Source organism: Oreochromis niloticus, unplaced genomic scaffold (assembly GCF_001858045.2).
Source record: "Oreochromis niloticus isolate F11D_XX unplaced genomic scaffold, O_niloticus_UMD_NMBU tig00000666_pilon, whole genome shotgun sequence".
Lineage (NCBI taxonomy): Eukaryota > Metazoa > Chordata > Actinopteri > Cichliformes > Cichlidae > Oreochromis > Oreochromis niloticus.
In genome coordinates, this window is record NW_020327208.1 from 1325 (window position 1) to 21456 (window position 20132).

The 20132-nt window shown below is 38.0% G+C and overlaps 2 protein-coding genes across 2 annotated transcripts; both read left to right on the forward strand.

The window, feature by feature from the left end:
- Positions 1-2442: 2442 nt before the first annotated feature.
- Positions 2443-4962, forward strand: LOC109194421 (zinc finger protein 335-like). The gene is made up of 7 exons (XM_025904252.1): positions 2443-2531; positions 2710-2807; positions 2928-3014; positions 3525-3608; positions 3704-3763; positions 4404-4509; positions 4800-4962. Exons 3-7 carry the CDS (start codon positions 2988-2990, stop codon positions 4919-4921), a joined length of 399 nt encoding a protein of 132 aa, XP_025760037.1. The 5' UTR covers positions 2443-2531; positions 2710-2807; positions 2928-2987; the 3' UTR covers positions 4922-4962.
- Positions 4963-15644: 10682 nt separating this feature from the next.
- Positions 15645-18672, forward strand: LOC102075524 (zinc finger protein 335). Its single transcript, XM_019353942.2, has 8 exons — positions 15645-15811; positions 15912-16051; positions 16230-16327; positions 16449-16535; positions 17046-17129; positions 17226-17285; positions 17934-18039; positions 18330-18672. The coding sequence occupies exons 1-8, from the start codon at positions 15675-15677 to the stop codon at positions 18449-18451; spliced, it is 834 nt and encodes a 277-aa protein (XP_019209487.1). The 5' UTR covers positions 15645-15674; the 3' UTR covers positions 18452-18672.
- Positions 18673-20132: the final 1460 nt, after the last annotated feature.

Sequence of the window (20132 nt, forward strand, 5' to 3'; positions counted from 1 at the left end):
GCTTCTTAAACAAACTGACATAATAAATTCTAGGAAAGCTAATGTGGAATGCTTAAAATCACTTTTTTTTTCAAGCCTGTTTTAAAACAGCACTTTTAAAGCTAATACTCCAATACAATAGTATACTGGGAAAATGTCGGTAGCTGTGATCATATGTCTGTCCATACCTGCTGTGAAAACATCCATTCTACACTGATCATACTGTAGGTAAGCAGGGGGCTTCTTTCGTTCTAAATTGTTTAGTTAGTAGGGAAGTTATGTCTGTGTCGAGGCCTTTGTCGTTCTTCAGAATGTCATTTAACCAAATACAACCGAAGCCCCCTTTCTGTGAAACAACGTTACTCCCTCGTTTTGATTCAAGCTTTTGAAAACAAATTACAGAATTACAGGAAGTGTTTTACATCTGGGTCTGAGGTGATTCCGAGGAGATTGCAAGCATATTATGGAGCCAATAAAATTCTAAAATTATCAGCATTTTGTGAGCATTTGACATCTTCGCAAATCAGTCTCACAGAGGATGTCTCATAAACACAAACACACACACACACACACACACACACACACACTGGACCTCATACGGGTATTCTGGAATTGATACATGATTACGTTCACATACTCACTGATATATCACAGCAGGGCTGTTGTACAGTGAATGACCAGCAGATGTCAGTATTTCCAAATGAGCTGTTGAATGGGGCTTTGTGTGATCTGCATTTTGGCGAAGCAATTGGCCGGAAAGATAAGACTTATTCACAAGTCTTTATCACAGCATCACTAATACTGTAGTTAGTGTAATGACACCCGATTACAGAAGAAGCAAGGTGAATGAATGTGAAACACATAGTCACATCAGACTACAGCAAAACAAATGCAAAAACAAAACAAACAAAGATCACGTGAATGTTTCCACGATGACAAGAAGAAAAGGTTGTTCAGTGATCACTCGGGAGATCCGGGAGTGCTTTTCTACTATTATTTAGTTCATAAGCAGATTTGGTAAGTCAACTTTGTTTCATTTTTTCTCTCTAGGGGTTTATTCATCTCATATACCTGTTTTTAAGAAGCTCTCGTGTAGCTTTGGGTTTATGTCCAGGCTCAGTGGGCTTTATAAAATCCCTTTCTTGTATTTTAAGTGATTTCATGTTTGTATGCCAGCTTTACTCACAGGAGTGTTCCGAGATTAATTTATCAAACCAACGAATTGTGCAAAAATTGTATAAATAGTTTTGTATATTAGAATAATTACATGTCCTACTGATACAGTGCTTAACACTTTATTAGACCAGCAGTCATTAAAAACAAGAAAGCACAAATATTTTTTTAAATCTGTCAAAACTTGTCAAAGTCAAAGTCATGGAAATGAATTCATGTTTTTATACCATTTTGGCCTGCACACTGGACCAGTCTGAGAATTCAGAAATTAATCAGACATAACATTCAATCACTAAAACTATTTTTTTCTAAAGCAAATTAAATACCTTCTTAATATTGTTTCTACTTTTTTGTCAAATAGTAAATGTGAAAATTTGTGGATAACAAAAATAATGATATTTTATGAGGAGCTTATGCATGCTAGTAGATGAAATAGGTACTGGACACTTTTTTGCTGTGAATAAAATCTTATTAGAGTTTCTACCAAATCTGAAAATGTCCACACGGTGTCAGAGAGCAGAACTGAACTGAGATTTTTTGTTTTAAGTAAAAGAAGGAAAAACATCATCCTCTTCCTTGTAAACGTGCAGCTCAAGACCAAAGTAGGCTGCAGCATTGTCCCCTGTAGTGATAGCACTAATCTAATGCATTTGAAAAAAAATCATAATATCACAAGATTAGCATCTCTTTTTTCTAATTCATAAAGAGGTTAATGGTTGTGTGTCTCTGTCATGGTTAGTCTATACCATAAATAACTGCTCTGACATTCATTGTAACTGCACCAAGACCACTGTCTCAAAAAGCCCCTTTTCCATTAGTAACTAATGAGATCGACTCGCCACAGTTGATGAACAGCTTCATATAATATAAATGGGGGAAAAAACATAATTGAGAGGTGTACACCCCATGTTCACTTAGTTGACATTTATACTCTAAGCCAAAAACATTTCTCTCCTCTAACTTTTGCTCCTTTAATTGTGATTAATGTTCTGTTTGTTTTAGACCCACATGGGACAGCACTCCTACCTGCGTCCTCACAAGTGTCCAAACTGCAGCTTTGCCTCCAAAAACAAGAAAGACCTACGCAGACACATGATGACGCACACCAATGAGAAACCATTTCTTGTAAACTTTGTGGACAAAGGTGGGAGGATCTAACACATCTGTATTCATTAGGCATTAGAGGTACAGAACAGCTATTAATGTGAGTGTTTGTATTTTGTTTTTTTGTTTTAACTCAGGTTAACCGCAATGGCCATCTGAAGTTTCACATGGAGCGTCTTCACAATCAGGATAATCTTGCTCGCAAAGTCGAACCACTGCGTCTCAGCAAACCATAATAGTTAACAGCGATGAGGAGGCGTTAGCCACACTACAGTGTAAGAAACACAGGATCATACAAGCTGAGACTTACAGTTTGTGCTTAAAAGTAATAATAACAGTAAATGTAAAAGTGTCAGTGGTCAAAAGTCCATAAACAGAGGCCTCAGTGTAAAACAGATAAAAAATACACACAAAGTTAATGTATTTTGGTGTGTGTATGTGTGTGTACATCAGCCCTGCAGGGACATCAGGCAGTGATCACTCCTGAGCGGCTGCAGGCTCTAGGACAGGAGCACATCATTGTAGCTCAGGAACAGGCAGTGTCAGACCAGGTAACAGCTCTCACACTGTACAGCCTATGTTCATGTAATGTATTCTCCAAAATGGATTGATTTTGCGCGTGTAACTGCTAAACATTTATAAATAAGAACTCTTAAATGTGCATTAATCAGGAGGAAGGTGCATACATTCAGCAGATAACCACCATAGACGGTCAGACGGTCCAGCATCTGATGACAGGAGACAACCAGGTTACTGAGGTGAGTTTCACTTGAATCATTCTACCGCTGTGCAAGAAAAATGCGTATGGATTAAAATTTTAAGAAACATTATTTAAAGAATTTAATGTATATTTTTGCTTAAACTTATTCAAGTAAAAAGGCAATAACTAGAAAAAACGTGTTGGTATGGCCAGCCCTTGCTTTTGACTCATGGGCGTCAGTTTATCTCACTTGGTTGAGGTTCAGGGTTTAATTTTGACCCAGGGCCCTTGGTCTTGTGTCTTCTTCCATTATCTTTCCCCACTGACCTGTCTGAAAAGCTTTGTTGTCCTATAAAATAAAGGCAAAAAAATAATGTTTGTGAAAAAAGAAGGTCTGATTCTGGCTCCATGCATCAGGATACATTTGGGGCTTTGGAGGTGGTTTATAGTCTTGTGTGTGATAGAACATTATAATCATGAAAGTGCCTAAGGGTTCTTTGTGGTATTGTATAAATCAGTATCAATGTTAGATTCAATCTCACCTTATTTGTCCCATGTCCACTTTCAGGTTCAGTATATCATCTCACAGGATGGAGTTCAACACTTACTTCCTCAAGAGTATGTAGTAGTAGCTGATGGCAACCACATACAGGTTAGTGTTTACTGCGTAGACAGTGCATATATATGCAGTATTTAATAGTGAGAATCTCTGTCTCATTTGTAACTGGTTCTGTGACTGGCCCTCAGATGCCAGACGGACAGATAATCCAGTACGAACATGACAGAACCATTGTTCAGGAGCAACAGGTGAGACAGATTTAAAATCTAAACATGCTGAAAGGACGTCTGTGTAGGATGGAGTGGGAGCTGTTTGGAGAAATTCAGTAAAGTTTTATAATCTGTTATCAGTGTGTAATCATCTGTACATCCAAATTTAGAAGCTTTTGTATTTTTAAATTGAAGTGATGGGAAGGTATCTAACTGGTTACATTGAGCAACTTCACTACTAGTACAACTGAATCATACACAATCATATACATGGAATTCTCTATAAAGTTAAGTCAAATTTATAGACAAATGAAACATCATTATGTCCAAACATAACTCAAATTTAAAAATAAATATAAAAGAGATTATTTAGTCATTTTGGTTTGTGAGCTTAAACTGTTTGTGTGTATTTATATGAGTGTAAACATGTGAATAGTTAAACATGTATATTATCTGATTATATGCCAAACTCTGAACATTGATTGCAAATTGGGCGGGAACAAATAAGTGTAAACTTCATCCTACTCCTTTTCAAGCATAATAATTGTGTGGGATGCAGAAATATTCATGACAACTTGATGTCTTTATCTTGGTTTTTTTGTGTGTGTTTACAAAGTTTTGTTCTTGTAACTCAGTTATTTTCATGTTTGAAATAAACTCTATTCTGTTCTATTTGTAGATTGCTGTAAGTCACGACGGTCAGATCCAGTACCTACCTGTCAGCTCTGATCAACAAATCGTGAATGCTGAAGATTTGGAGGCTGCTGCCCACTCTGCTGTCACAGGTTGGCTCTTATGAGAGTGCTCAGTTGATGTTCAGTTCCAAGTTTTGGGATTTTATGAATTTCTTATAATTTGTCCCAAATATATACTAAGGTTTCTTCGGGACAGCCAGAGCATTTTAGATGTAGGCAGGTCAGTTTTTATAATTTAAGTAATTCCTTAAATGCAGATGTTTTTGAAAGTGATAAACGAACATCATCAGTGGGTTTAAAACTTGCCAAAATATCATTTATTTCTAATATTAGCTTCAGTATAAATAAAGTTGTATGAACTCTGATCTTTGTTCCTGCAGCCGTAGCAGACGCGGCCATGACACAGACCCAGACAGTCTACACTGAGGCTACACCTGAGCAACTGGAAGAGCTGCAGCAACAGGGCATCCACTATGATGTCATTACTTTCTCCAATGAATAGGGATGCAAGTGCGCCAAGAGGAGGACCAATACAAACCACTATGAGCTAACAGAACAGTGACCTCAACTTATTTATGCATCTAGCTGGCAGTGAAGTGAAAAAAGGCCTTATCTCCTGCCCAGCATCACCTGCTCGGGCAGCTGCATCAGTCACAATCAACAGCTTCTTGTAAATTTCAATTATTGTACGCAGTGCTTCTAATTTATTCATAGGTACTGAGCATTCAAGAGTTAATTTAAGGAACGTTGGGCTCTTCTCTAATTATTCAAACCGAATTGTGTATATGTGCCTCAACAGCTTCCATTTGCAAGACAATGTTATTAAAAATGATAAAATAGCTTATTTCATGTTATTAAAAGTGTCCTAATGAACATTTTAGTTTTGAATGGAATGAAATGAAAAGGCACGCTTTATTTTTGATGTGTAATAAGATAAGTTAATTAATAGAATGCCACAATATTGTGTTTACATAATATTATGTACATACATTTGCATTTGTCTTCTGTTGTGCAATGGAAGACATGTTTTGATTTGATGAGTATAAAGTGTTTAATACGTTCAAAGCTGACACCAAATAAATCACTTTATACATGTATGTGTCTGCTCGGAATTATTTCATCTTGTCCGTATCTGCTTTAACATATCCTATCTATATAAATGCAATCGTCAGCCACTTTATTAGGTACACCTTGCTAGTACAGGGTTGGATCCCTTTACTGCTTTTCGAACTGCTTTTATTCTTCATAGCATGGATTCAACAAGGTGCTGGAAAAATTTCTGAGATTTGCTCCTTGTTGACAGAATGGCATCGCATGGTTGCTGCACATCTGTGATGTAAATCTGTTCCACCACATTCCAAAGGTGCTCTATTGGATTGGGATCTGGTGACTGTAGAGGTCGTCTGAGTGCAGTGAACGTGTTGTCATGTTCAAGAACCTTGAGCTTTGTGACAAGGCACGCTATCTTGCTCAAAGCATCAATCAAATCAAACACTCAAAGAGGCTGTGGTGTTTAACCGCTGCTCAGTTTGTACTAAGGAGACCTCCTTAGTATAAACTCCCACTATTACACCACCACCAGCAGCCTAAACCATTGATATAAGGCAGGATTTCATGTTGTTTAAGCCAAATTCTGATCCTACAACTGGAAAGTATCTGAATATTCCATTGTCTAGTTTTGTTGAGCCCAGGTGAACTTTGGCCTCAGTTTAACAGAATCTTTCTGCTGTTTCCTCTTTAGATTTGTTTGCCGCTGGTTTCTGGTCCATTGATTGATCATTTATTTCGAGCATATGGGTACAGATATACAAAACAGAGCAAATATACAGGAAGGAAAATACTGTTTAGTACAACAGGTGCTCAAAAAGGAGTGGGAAGAAATAAACTTTCATACTCCTACCCACTTCACATATTTATAGTTTAGTCATGTAGCTTCTTCCTGAGTGTATGTAATATGTTGTATAACATAATGATAACTTATGACATTGGACATATCTATATTGAAAACACCTCTTGTAGCTTAACGCCGGCCCCATCCTTGAACTGCATGAAAACCATATGTTTATTGAATAAAAGTGATTTAAATTTCTGGACATTTGGACATTGCTCGTCCTTAGCTGCTAATCCACTCCACAATTTAACCCCACACAGAGACACACAAAAACTTTTCCTAGTAGTTCTCACCGCATCTCTCTGGTTGAAAAGATTTTGAAATTTGACTGGCAATAGATTATTTCTAGCTCTAAGAATTATCTGTGCTGTATTGTAATTAGCCAAGTCATGAAGTTTTAATCATTTTGACTGTAAAAATTAGGAATTTGTATGATGAAGATACCCATGTTTGTGTATTGTACAAACTGCCCTTTTCTGTAATTTCTGAAAAGAGAATTTAGTGTATTTTTAATTATTTCACCATACCTCTATACAATAACTTAAATGAGGAAGAATTAGAGAACATTTAAGTATACAGACACAATTATGATCTAGAACCTGTTTAACTTTGTTTATGATTGAGATGCTTTGGGACACTTTGTTTGTGCATGCCTGATATGAGGTTTCCAACTGATATTAAGTATCAGTCCTAAGAATTGAGTCACCTTTACTATTTCAATTTTCATTTTCTACCTGTATTTGTGTGCCATCATTCACTTTATAGTTACCAAATATCATTGCTTTTGTTTGACTAACATTTAGTGATAATTTATTACTATTGATGACTGTCTTAACTGATTTTTTTTTACATATTCACAGAAAACAATATATTAGTATCATCAGCAAATAATATGAAGTTTGATCATTTGGACACCTTGAGCATGTCATTAATATATATATGTATATGTGTGTGTGTGTGTGTGTTAAATAGACTGGGGTACAATACTGACCCTTGAGGGACTCAAGTCCAGTGCATTTGTTATTGCTTCCACTGCTTCAGTTATTGTCAATGAAGCTGAAATTAATTAAACTCACAGAGCACTCCACAGCCTGCTAATATGTAACCTTAAATTTAAAAAAAAGCAGCAGAGGGGTTCAGAGAAGTGTAATTTGTTCTTTCAGTTAATAATAGAGCCCACATTATTATCAACAGCTACATCCACCCACCTATGTACTATTTTCATCAGTCAATTTTGGAGTTACTACAAAGGTGAAGAAATAGGATGAGTTTTCTGTCACTGAGTGGTGCTGAGGTCTGAATCTGAGGGCAGCTCCTGAATATTGAACAAATATTAATACTTGAAATTATCTCTCTCACAGGTTGTAAGCTGTACAGAGCACTGCACAGGTAACTTTGTGAACAATACCTCATTAAGAAATATTCAGACAATATCAGACATTTGTTCCAACTTTGGCATAGCACAGTGACTGCACAGCCTTCGTTTTATTCAGCCTTACTTAGTAGGCCTTACTGAGTGCTGAATGAGCTTCTACAGGGTTTGTTTGTCAAGAGCACGTTAACTTATTAAAAACGGCTGCTAGCTAGTACCCTGGAACGTATTTAGGCTAACACGAGCTTAAATAAGCGGAGCTACGTGCAGTGATGCTGGCTTTAGTCATGTTAGCGTATTAACAGGTGGTGATCAGGCTGGGTCCAGAGGTTGTACACTCGGAGATTAGAGCTCCGTTTCGCTGCAGTGTCCCTCCGTATACTTTATATATGGGTGTTGTGCATTTTAAGAGAGTAAATAACGAGGCTAAATGTCCTTTCGCTTGTAGATACTGTATTTTACACCAACATGCTGTGTATGTAAGAAATTTTTAGCGGTTTGAGTCGGGCGGCTCGGGCCGCCTGTGCGTGGAAGTTCAAAACACAGACAGTGCGCATGCGTGCGAGGTGAAGAAGCGAACGCTTTGATCGCCTGACTGTGACGTAGCGAACGCTTTGATGTGCCAGTGACGTTACGGTCAACTGAGCTCATATATATACCCCGCCAGGACTCACAATCTACTACTTAGCGTTAAGTAAGTGAGACGTACAGACCGCGATCTTCACACTCTAGAAACTTAGAAACTTCCACAATGGCTGAATTTCAGACTAAAAACTCTATCCCCATCACTCCCGAGCATATTTTACCTCCTATAACCAAGTGTTTTGATCAGTTCTCCCAGGTACAGTGGGGAATGATTGAATTTGGAGTCTGTGACTCAGATCTCCAAGCATTACTGGCTGATATGATAACCGAAATCATTCAGACAGTTTCTACCGGCATCCTGAAATCTGTACTTCCCACAGTTCAGGAGTTAATGACAGACGAATTGTCCCAAACAGATATTAGCATACCTGTGGCAAAAATAGCTCCGTCGCTGGGAGACTCTCTTTCAACCAGCATTGGCATCGCTCTTAACATCCCCCATGAAAACTGTCAGTCCAGTAAGAGGCTGACAAAACTGATTGAATTGGAGATCTCAGAAAAGGTCAACTCAGCTGTGACTCTACTCTTAAGCAACCCGGATTTACGGTCAGATCCTGCTGTTTATGTCAGTGGAAAAATTACAACTACAAAAAACCTTCGACGCATGGTCTCTCACGCAGTGTCGTGTCTGGAAAAATGTGCAGGTAAGCTAAGCAGCTTGCGCATGTCAAAGGGCGACACAGCTAGTTCCCCTAGCCCGTCTAATTCAAGAGCAGAGAGTACTGAATCAAAGATCTCTGAGAAGGCATTGGTTGTTGAGGAGGTGAGCAGTGCTCTCACCAAATGGAGCACAGACGCAGGAATCACTGAGGACAAAACGGATGAAAATGACATGACGCCTGTAGAGAAAAAGAAAGTGAAAATGGAGAGATGGCGGAAAGTCGTTCCAGCACCCCAGCTGAAGTGATCGTAGCTGATGTTATCAATGTAATACTTGACACTCTGAATTATTTGCATGCCAAAGATGACACAGAAATAGAGAAGTGCACAGATGCTGAGACAGCTGAAAGTCTCCAGCGTCCCAGCACGCCAGCAGAAATAGCTGCAGCTGATATTGTAAACACAATAATTGATCATCTGCAGTCTTCTGATGGCGAAGATGTCACATCTAGTGAGAAATGTGACTCATGCAAACCTGCTTTTAATGTGCAGTTAACTATCCAAAAGGTGAAAAACTTTTTCGCCTCATGCATCCCATCCAGAAAAAGCAATGACCAAAAGCTGCAGAAAGAAAGCTTCTGTGGTTTTGCCAAAAAGCAGTTTTACAAAATGATCAGAGAGGTAAAACACCTGGTGAAGCAAAACAAAAGGTTCTTCGTCTGTCTCCATGAACCGGTCAAGTCTCCTGATGATCAGAGAGCAGATTGTATGGACAGCTACAGTTCTTATCGTAGCTATGTAAACACACCAGTGATGGATACCATGTTTAAAAGTTCTTCCCCAGTTGATTTTAACACCATCGAACCCAATCTTGTTCAAGTGTTTCATAAATCAAATGGTGCAGAACATTTTAACTGTATCTGGAACCCCGTGGAAAAGATAAAGGAAATTGAGATGTTTTGCAGGGAGTTGACAGATAAAGTGTATGACCACCTCCAGTTAACTGAAAGATATGTACTCCCTGTGATGCCATCGGGAAGAAGTCTTTCAGACTCTGTGATCTCTAGGTCTGCAGAGCCAACAAATGAGTTACCCTTTTCGCCCGAGGTCCTCTATGTGATTGTAGAAGACTCAGTGCAAAAGTTTTTGCAAAAAATTCTTCTGTGGTTAGAGAATGATACTTTGGATCAAACTGTCCAAAGTGACAACATTTCTGGTGCCGTGGGAGACATCCAGGATGTGATTTTAAGAGCACTGACCCCAACAGAGCGAAAAGAAACTGACAGACTGTCTGAACCAGAGTCATGTCCAGATTACCCTCCCAAAAATGAAACAGTCTCCTGTGTGAGTGTACTAGAGCAGGGCCTACCCCCAGAAAACAGCCCTGAGCCTGAACCAATCACTGACACTGGGCTTACAGAAGCTCAAAGTCAGCCATCAACCTCTAAAAACTTACACGAGGAGTCTGAGAAAATTGTCAGAGACTTCAGTAACTGCCTGATAGATAAGCTCCTCAAGAAATGCAGTTTCGACACAAAGACTCTGAATATAGAAAACTATGACGCCATCACCAGGCGTCTTACAGATCTGGTTCTAGATAAGGTCAGAAGCCCAGAATATCTGAGTGCTCTTAAAAATAACAAACTTCGGATTCTAAAGAAAATGAGTAAAGCCCTTATAAAGGAGCTTGACTCTGCAGATCAGTTTGTACATTCGGCTCTTACACCAGATGATTACACTTTTGATGAACTTTTTCTGGGTCTCCTGGAAATGATTATTGAGGTTGTACTCAATCCCTCATTGAAGTCTAAAATTACTAGGTTCTTTAGAGCAGTGGGAAATGCTTTAACGAAGCCATTTAGGAGCTGCTTTAAGGGCAGCAGTGACGACTAAAAGACCAACTTGACTCCCCCCCCCCCACTACCATGCTTCTTTAAAGATCTTGAAGCATTTAATAATTTATTCAAAAACAATGTAACTGGCCAACAGAATTATACTTCATCTTGTCTCCCTATATTGTCTTTCCATCACCCCCAACCGGTCGCAGCAGATGGCCGCCCCTTCTTGAGCCTGGTTCTGTTGGAGGTTTCTCCTTATAAAAGGGAGTTTTTCCTCCCCACTGTCGCCTAGTGCTTGCTCAAAGGGGGATCTTTTGATTGTTGGGTATTTTTCCTGCTAATACTGTAGGGTTTTCACCTTACATTATAAAGCACCTTGAGGAGACTGTTGTTTTGCCGTGATGCTATATAACCTTAAATTTAACTGAATTTTAAAATCATCTATTATAGCATCAAAGTAAAACAAAATGAAATTTTAAAAAAACTGATATAAAAAATAGATTTACCATCAAATAAAAATCCTAATCACAAACATATTCAGATTTTTCTTGTGTTTTATTGTGTTGTCAAGTATGAAAAAACATTGTTGCATTTGTGCACTCTGGTCACAAGTACTGGTATTGTATTAGAGCAGAATTTAGAGTAGAATTTGATAAAGGTGGTTTGGGTATGAGATGAACACAATTCATGAAACCATTAAATGTCATTATTATAGACACTAAGTGAATATCTGTGGTAAGTTTAACAGTTTTCAGGGTTTTAGGCACATTTCTGCACATAGCTTGGTCCAGAATGAAAAGCCTAAAGCAAAAAGCCTGAGTGAGGTGGACATTCTCATCATGGTCTCCAAGGCCTCCTTTGTGACTTGCCATTTTCTGTCCCTCTCCTCCTTGTTGCTCTTTCCTGGGTCCTCACCCTTCAAACTCCATGGACCTGTAGGTTAAGGAAGACCTTCAGTTGATGCCGGATCATTGAAATAACTGTATTTGTGAAGCTGCCTCTGTTTGCTTGTATGTTTGCTCTGTTTTAATCTGTGAGTTTAACTAAGCTCTTTTCTCTTCTGTGCAGAAACCTAAAAGAAATCTGAGAGACTTCTGAGAGAGAGAGAGAGAATCCTGTGGAGAACAGGAATTGTAAACCCAGGCGATTTCACTAACTGGAAACCTTTTCCCTCGAGCTTTGTGAAACACTGCTGTAAACAAACCTGCAACTTCAGAGAACTTCAGGTTTCTGTTTCCTCATCAATTTAAGAAACATCTTGCGGCTTAAAAGAGATATATAAATGAATGTCATCTGCAGAGCTGTAAACATTCTCAGAGCTTCTCTGTGGACAGATCCCCAGTCTTCCCCAAGAGTTGAAGATGATTTTCACTGGGAGCAACCAGATTGAACAGGATTAGAAATGAGTACATCAGAGAGACAGCTCAGCGGTTTGGAGACCAAGTTAGAGATGCAAGCCTGAGATGCTCTGGATATGTGCAGAAGAGGGAAAATTGATATACTGGACAAAGAATGCCAAATATGAGGCTGTCAGGTATGGAGGAAAAGAGAAATATAACAGAGAAGATTCATGGATATAGTGAAGGACATGAAAGACAGTTGTTTGACACAGGAGGCAGCTAGGGATGGGAAAGATGCAGGCAGATGATACACTGTGGAGACCACCTTAAGTAAGCAATGGAAAGAAGATGACTCATGCATGAGAACTGACTTTAACATCATAAGTTCATGTTAATTTCTTTTTCTCAAATGTGTGGATTTGCTGCTGTGCAATCTGCATTTTTTCTAATACTTTGAGGTCTTAACTCTTTGCTTTGATCATTGGGAAACTTTAACAGGTGTAAAAGCAGTCTACTTACCCCTTGTGTGTCCCATCACTTGGAATTCACATATATTTAGAGAAGGGTGACCAAAATTGTCAGACTTCAATTAATCTTTAGGAAATGAAAAATAATAATTAAAAAAAAAAACACTTGTGAGGTTTAATTTGTTTATTTTTATTTGTTTTTCACCTGTTGTACATGTAGTGGAAAATGATTCTTTGCAAAAACTGACAATGCTGAAAAAGCCTGGAGGTTGTGTTCTTTTGCAGGAAAAAATTAATGCTTTCTGAATTAGGGTCATGATCAAATTTTAATGCTTTTTAAATCTTGCTTGAGTCAATAACTACTAGACTGCAGTACTCTAAACCTTCATTCGTGTAACTTAAAGTAACACATGGGTTGACACACTGAATCAAAACATTGATTTGAGGGGAAATGTACAGCTTTCACACGCATACAATGCCACCTGAAATAACTCTCACGTTATTTAATCTTTTAAATTGCCTTTTGAAGTACTAACCTAAAACAATAAAAGAAACAGGAGGCAAATGTATATACAATGAAGTGTCAATTCCATGTGTATGTAGCAGAAATACAGCTGATCTGTAAACCTGGACCTGCATTTTAGCTGAGCCATATGTTCCAGTAACAGTTGAGGTCTTCCTTGAATGCAAGGTAAATTTGGGGTGGTATGCACGCACAAATTAACTGATCCGCTGTACGAAAATCACTAAAGATCCTGCCACATATCATTTTGGGGTGGAATAAGACACCACATGCACGTCTTTGTACCAGATCACTTGATTCTACAAATGGTATGTGATCTGCTCTGTGATCTTTGAGAGTGACATCATAATGAAATGGCTACAACCCTGCTTCTTAAACAAACTGACATAATAAATTCTAGGAAAGCTAATGTGGAATGCTTAAAATCACTTTTTTTTTCAAGCCTGTTTTAAAACAGCACTTTTAAAGCTAATACTCCAATACAATAGTAATACTGGGAAAATGTCGGTAGCTGTGATCATATGTCTGTCCATACCTGCTGTGAAAACATCCATTCTACACTGATCATAGTGTAGGTAAGCAGGGGGCTTCTTTCGTTCTAAATTGTTTAGTTAGTAGGGAAGTTATGTCTGTGTCGAGGCCTTTGTCGTTCTTCAGAATGTCATTTAACCAAATACAACCGAAGCCCCCTTTCTGTGAAACAACGTTACTCCCTCGTTATGTGATTCAAGCTTTTGAAAACAAATTACAGAATTACAGGAAGTGTTTTACATGATCTGGGTCTGAGGTGATTCCGAGGAGATTGCAAGCATATTATGGAGCCAATAAAATTCTAAAATTATCAGCATTTTGTGAGCATTTGACATCTTCGCAAATCAGTCTCACAGAGGATGTCTAGTTTCATAAACACAAACACACACACACACACACACACACACACACACACACACACACACACACACTGGACCTCATACGGGTATTCTGGAATTGATACATGATTACGTTCACATACTCACTGATATATCACAGCAGGGCTGTTGTACAGTGAATGACCAGCAGATGTCAGTATTTCCAAATGAGCTGTTGAATGGGGCTTTGTGTGATCTGCATTTTGGCGAAGCAATTGGCCGGAAAGATAAGACTTATTCACAAGTCTTTATCACAGCATCACTAATACTGTAGTTAGTGTAATGACACCCGATTACAGAAGAAGCAAGGTGAATGAATGTGAAACACATAGTCACATCAGACTACAGCAAAACAAATGCAAAAACAAAACAAAACAAAGATCACGTGAATGTTTCCACGATGACAAGAAGAAAAGGTTGTTCAGTGATCACTCGGGAGATCCGGGAGTGCTTTTCTACTATTATTTAGTTCATAAGCAGATTTGGTAAGTCAAACTTTGTTTCATTTTTTCTCTCTAGGGGTTTATTCATCTCATATACCTGTTTTTAAGAAGCTCTCGTGTAGCTTTGGGTTTATGTCCAGGCTCAGTGGGCTTTATAAAAGATCCCTTTCTTGTATTTTAAGTGATTTCATGTTTGTATGCCAGCTTTACTCACAGGAGTGTTCCGAGATTAATTTATCAAACCAACGAATTGTGCAAAAAATTGTATAAATAGTTTTGTATATTAGAATAATTACATGTCCTACTGATACAGTGCTTAACACATTTATTAGACCAGCAGTCATTAAAAACAAGAAAGCACAAATATTTTTTTAAATCTGTCAAAAACTTGTCAAAGTCAAAGTCATGGAAATGAATTCATGTTTTTATACCCATTTTGGCCTGCACACTGGACCAGTCTGAGAATTCAGAAATTAATCAGACATAACATTCAATCACTAAAACTATTTTTTTTTCTAAAGCAAATTAAATACCTTCTTTAATATTTGTTTCTACTTTTTTGTCAAATAGTAAATGTGAAAATTTGTGGATAACAAAAATAATGATATTTTATGAGGAGCTTATGCATGCTAGTAGATGAAATAGGTACTGGACACTTTTTTGCTGTGAATAAAATCTTATTAGAGTTTCTACCAAATCTGAAAATGTCCACACGGTGTCAGAGAGCAGAACTGAACTGAGATTTTTTGTTTTAAGTAAAAGAAGGAAAAACATCATCCTCTTTCCTTGTAAACGTGCAGCTCAAGACCAAAGTAGGCTGCAGCATTGTCCCCTGTAGTGATAGCACTAATCTAATGCATTTGAAAAAAAATCATAATATCACAAGATTTAGCATCTCTTTTTTCTAATTCATAAAGAGGTTAATGGTTGTGTGTCTCTGTCATGGTTAGTCTATACCATAAATTAACTGCTCTGACATTCATTTGTAACTGCACCAAGACCACTGTCTCAAAAAGCCCCTTTTCCATTAGTAACTAATGAGATCGACTCGCCACAGTTGATGAACAGCTTCATATTAATATAAATGGGGGAAAAAACAATAATTGAGAGGTGTACACCCCCATGTTCACTTAGTTTGACATTTATACTCTAAGCCAAAAACATTTCTCTCCCTCTAACTTTTGCTCCTTTTAATTGTGATTAATGTTCTGTTTTGTTTTAGACCCACATGGGACAGCACTCCTACCTGCGTCCTCACAAGTGTCCAAACTGCAGCTTTGCCTCCAAAAACAAGAAAGACCTACGCAGACACATGATGACGCACACCAATGAGAAACCATTTTCTTGTAAACTTTGTGGACAAAGGTGGGAGGATCTAACACATCTGTATTCATTAGGCATTAGAGGTACAGAACAGCTATTAATGTGAGTGTTTTTGTTTTTTGTTTTTTTGTTTTTAACTCAGGTTTAACCGCAATGGCCATCTGAAGTTTCACATGGAGCGTCTTCACAATCAGGATAATCTTGCTCGCAAAAGTCGAACCACTGCGTCTCAGCAAACCATAATAGTTAACAGCGATGAGGAGGCGTTAGCCACACTACAGTGTAAGAAACACAGGATCATACAAGCCGAGACTTACAGTTTGTGCTTAAAAGTAATAATAACAGTAAATGTAAAAGTGTCAGTGGTCAAAAGTCCATAAACAGAGGCCTCAGTGTAAAACAGATAAAAAATACACACAAAGTTAATGTATTTTGGTGTGTGTATGTGTGTGTACATCAGCCCTGCAGGGACATCAGGCAGTGATCACTCCTGAGCGGCTGCAGGCTCTAGGACAGGAGCACATCATTGTAGCTCAGGAACAGGCAGTGTCAGACCAGGTAACAGCTCTCACACTGTACAGCCTATGTTCATGTAATGTATTCTCCAAAATGGATTGATTTTGCGCGTGTAACTGCTAAACATTTTATAAATAAGAACCCTTAAATGTGCATTAATCAGGAGGAAGGTGCATACATTCAGCAGATAACCACCATAGACGGTCAGACGGTCCAGCATCTGATGACAGGAGACAACCAGGTTACTGAGGTGAGTTTCACTTGAATCATTCTACCGCTGTGCAAGAAAAATGCGTATGGATTAAACTTTTAAGAAACATTATTTTAAAGAATTTTAATGTATATTTTTTGCTTAAACTTATTCAAGTAAAAAGGCAATAACTAGAAAAAACGTGTTGGTATGGCCAGCCCTTGCTTTTGACTCATGGGCGTCAGTTTATCTCACTTGGTTGAGGTTCAGGGTTTAATTTTGACCCAGGGCCCTTGGTCTTGTGTCTTCCTCCATTATCTTTCCCCACTGACCTGTCTGAAAGCTTTGTTGTCCTATAAAATAAAGGCAAAAAATAATGTTGTGAAAAAAGAAGGTCTGATTCTGGCTCCATGCATCAGGATACATTTGGGGCTTTGGAGGTGGTTTATAGTCTTGTGTGTGATAGAACATTATAATCATGAAAGTGCCTAAGGGTTCTTTGTGGTATTGTATAAATCAGTATCAATGTTAGATTCAATCTCACCTTATTTGTCCCATGTCCACTTTCAGGTTCAGTATATCATCTCACAGGATGGAGTTCAACACTTACTTCCTCAAGAGTATGTAGTAGTAGCTGATGGCAACCACATACAGGTTAGTGTTTTACTGCGTAGACAGTGCATATATATGCAGTATTTAATAGTGAGAATCTCTGTCTCATTTGTAACTGGTTCTGTGACTGGCCCTCAGATGCCAGACGGACAGATAATCCAGTACGAACATGACAGAACCATTGTTCAGGAGCAACAGGTGAGACAGATTTAAAATCTAAAACATGCTGAAAGGACGTCTGTGTAGGATGGAGTGGGAGCTGTTTGGAGAAATTCAGTAAAGTTTTTATAATCTTGTTATCAGTGTGTAATCATCTGTACATCCAAATTTAGAAGCTTTTGTATTTTTAAATTGAAGTGATGGGAAGGTATCTAACTGGTTACATTGAGCAACTTCACTACTAGTACAACTGAATCATACACAATCATATACATGGAATTCTCTATAAAGTTAAGTCAAATTTTATAGACAAATGAAACATCATTATGTCCAAACATAACTCAAATTTAAAAATAAATATAAAAGAGATTATTTAGTCATTTTGGTTTGTGAGCTTAAACTGTTTTGTGTGTATTTTATATGAGTGTAAACATGTGTATAGTTAAACATGTATATTATCTGATTATATGCCAAACTCTGAACATTGATTTGCAAATTGGGCGGGAACAAATAAGTGTAAACTTCATCCTACTCCTTTTCAAGCATAATAATTGTGTGGGATGCAGAGATATTCATGACAACTTGATGTCTTTATCTTGGTTTTTTTGTGTGTGTTTACAAAGTTTTTGTTCTTGTAACTCAGTTATTTTCACGTTTGAAATAAACTCTATTCTGTTCTATTTGTAGATTGCTGTAAGTCACGACGGTCAGATCCAGTACCTACCTGTCAGCTCTGATCAACAAATCGTGAATGCTGAAGATTTGGAGGCTGCTGCCCACTCTGCTGTCACAGGTTGGCTCTTATGAGAGTGCTCAGTTGATGTTCAGTTCCAAGTTTTGGGATTTTATGAATTTCTTATAATTTTGTCCCAAATATATACTAAGGTTTCTTCGGGACAGCCAGAGCATTTTAGATGTAGGCAGGTCAGTTTTTATAATTTAAGTAATTCCTTAAATGCAGATGTTTTTGAAAGTGATAAACGAACATCATCAGTGGGTTTAAAACTTGCCAAATATCATTTATTTCTAATATTAGCTTCAGTATAAATAAAGTTGTATGAACTCTGATCTTTGTTCCTGCAGCCGTAGCAGACGCGGCCATGACACAGACCCAGACAGTCTACACTGAGGCTACACCTGAGCAACTGGAAGAGCTGCAGCAACAGGGCATCCACTATGATGTCATTACTTTCTCCAATGAATAGGGATGCAAGTGCGCCAAGAGGAGGACCAATACAAACCACTATGAGCTAACAGAACAGTGACCTCAACTTATTTATGCATCTAGCTGGCAGTGAAGTGAAAAAAAGGCCTTATCTCCTGCCCAGCATCACCTGCTCGGGGCAGCTGCATCAGTCACAATCAACAGCTTCTTGTAAATTTCAATTATTGTACGCAGTGCTTCTAATTTATTCATAGGTACTGAGCATTCAGAGTTAATTTAAGGAACGTTGGGCTCTTCTCTAATTATTCAAACCGAATTGTGTATATGTGCCTCAACAGCTTCCATTTGCAAGACAATGTTATTAAAAATGATAAAATAGCTTATTTCATGTTATTAAAAGTGTCCTAATGAACATTTTAGTTTTTGAATGGAATGAAATGAAAAGGCACGCTTTATTTTTGATGTGTAATAAGATAAGTTAATTAATAGAATGCCACAATATTGTGTTTACATAATATTATGTACATACATTTTGCATTTGTCTTCTGTTGTGCAATGGAAGACATGTTTTGATTTGATGAGTATAAAGTGTTTAATACGTTCAAAGCTGACACCAAATAAATCACTTTATACATGTATGTGTCTGCTCGGAATTATTTCATCTTGTCCGTATCTGCTTTAACATATCCTATCTATATAAATGCAATCGTCAGCCACTTTATTAGGTACACCTTGCTAGTACAGGGTTGGATCCCTTTACTGCTTTTCGAACTGCTTTTATCTTCATAGCATGGATTCAACAAGGTGCTGGAAAAATTTCTGAGATTTGCTCCTTGTTGACAGAATGGCATCGCATGGTTGCTGCACATCTGTGATGTAAATCTGTTCCACCACATTCCAAAGGTGCTCTATTGGATTGGGATCTGGTGACTGTAGAGGTCGTCTGAGTGCAGTGAACGTGTTGTCATGTTCAAGAACCTTGAGCTTTGTGACAAGGCACGCTATCTTGCTCAAAGCATCAATCAAATCAAACACTCAAAGACCGCTGCTCAGTTTGTACTAAGGAGACCTTAGTATAAACTCCCACTATTACACCACCACCAGCAGCCTAAACCATTGATATAAGGCAGGATTTCATGTTGTTTAAGCCAAATTCTGATCCTACAACTGGAAAGTATCTGAATATTCCATTGTCTAGTTTTGTTGAGCCCAGGTGAACTTTGGCCTCAGTTTAACAGAATCTTTCTGCTGTTTCCTCTTTAGATTTGTTTGCCGGTGGTTTCGTCCATTGATTGATCATTTATTTCGAGCATATGGGTACAGATATACAAAACAGAGCAAATATACAGGAAGGAAAATACTGTTTAGTACAACAGGTGCTCAAAAAGGAGTGGGAAGAAATAAACTTTCATACTCCTACCCACTTCACATATTTATAGTTTAGTCATGTAGCTTCTTCCTGAGTGTATGTAATATGTTGTATAACATAATGATAACTTATGACATTGGACATATCTATATTGAAAACACCTCTTGTAGCTTAACGCCGGCCCCATCCTTGAACTGCATGAAAACCATATGTTTATTGAATAAAAGTGATTTAAATTTCTGGACATTTGGACATTGCTCGTCCTTAGCTGCTAATCCACTCCACAATTTAACCCCACACAGAGACACACAAAAACTTTTCCTAGTAGTTCTCACCGCATCTCTCTGGTTGA

What these genes read in the sequence shown, in the direction of transcription:
- LOC109194421 (XM_025904252.1), top strand. Translation starts at nt 2,988, where the DNA reads ATGACAGGAGACAACCAGGTTACTGAG. An exon ending in GAGACAACCAGGTTACTGAG is followed by an intron (nt 3,015 to 3,524) that starts GTGAGTTTCACT and finishes GTCCACTTTCAG; the next exon opens with GTTCAGTATATCATCTCACA. An exon ending in TGCCCACTCTGCTGTCACAG is followed by an intron (nt 4,510 to 4,799) that starts GTTGGCTCTTAT and finishes TTGTTCCTGCAG; the next exon opens with CCGTAGCAGACGCGGCCATG.
- LOC102075524 (XM_019353942.2), top strand. Translation starts at nt 15,675, where the DNA reads ATGGGACAGCACTCCTACCTGCGTCCTCACAAGTGTCCAAACTGCAGC. An exon ending in GGCGTTAGCCACACTACAGT is followed by an intron (nt 16,052 to 16,229) that starts GTAAGAAACACA and finishes TGTGTACATCAG; the next exon opens with CCCTGCAGGGACATCAGGCA. An exon ending in GAGACAACCAGGTTACTGAG is followed by an intron (nt 16,536 to 17,045) that starts GTGAGTTTCACT and finishes GTCCACTTTCAG; the next exon opens with GTTCAGTATATCATCTCACA.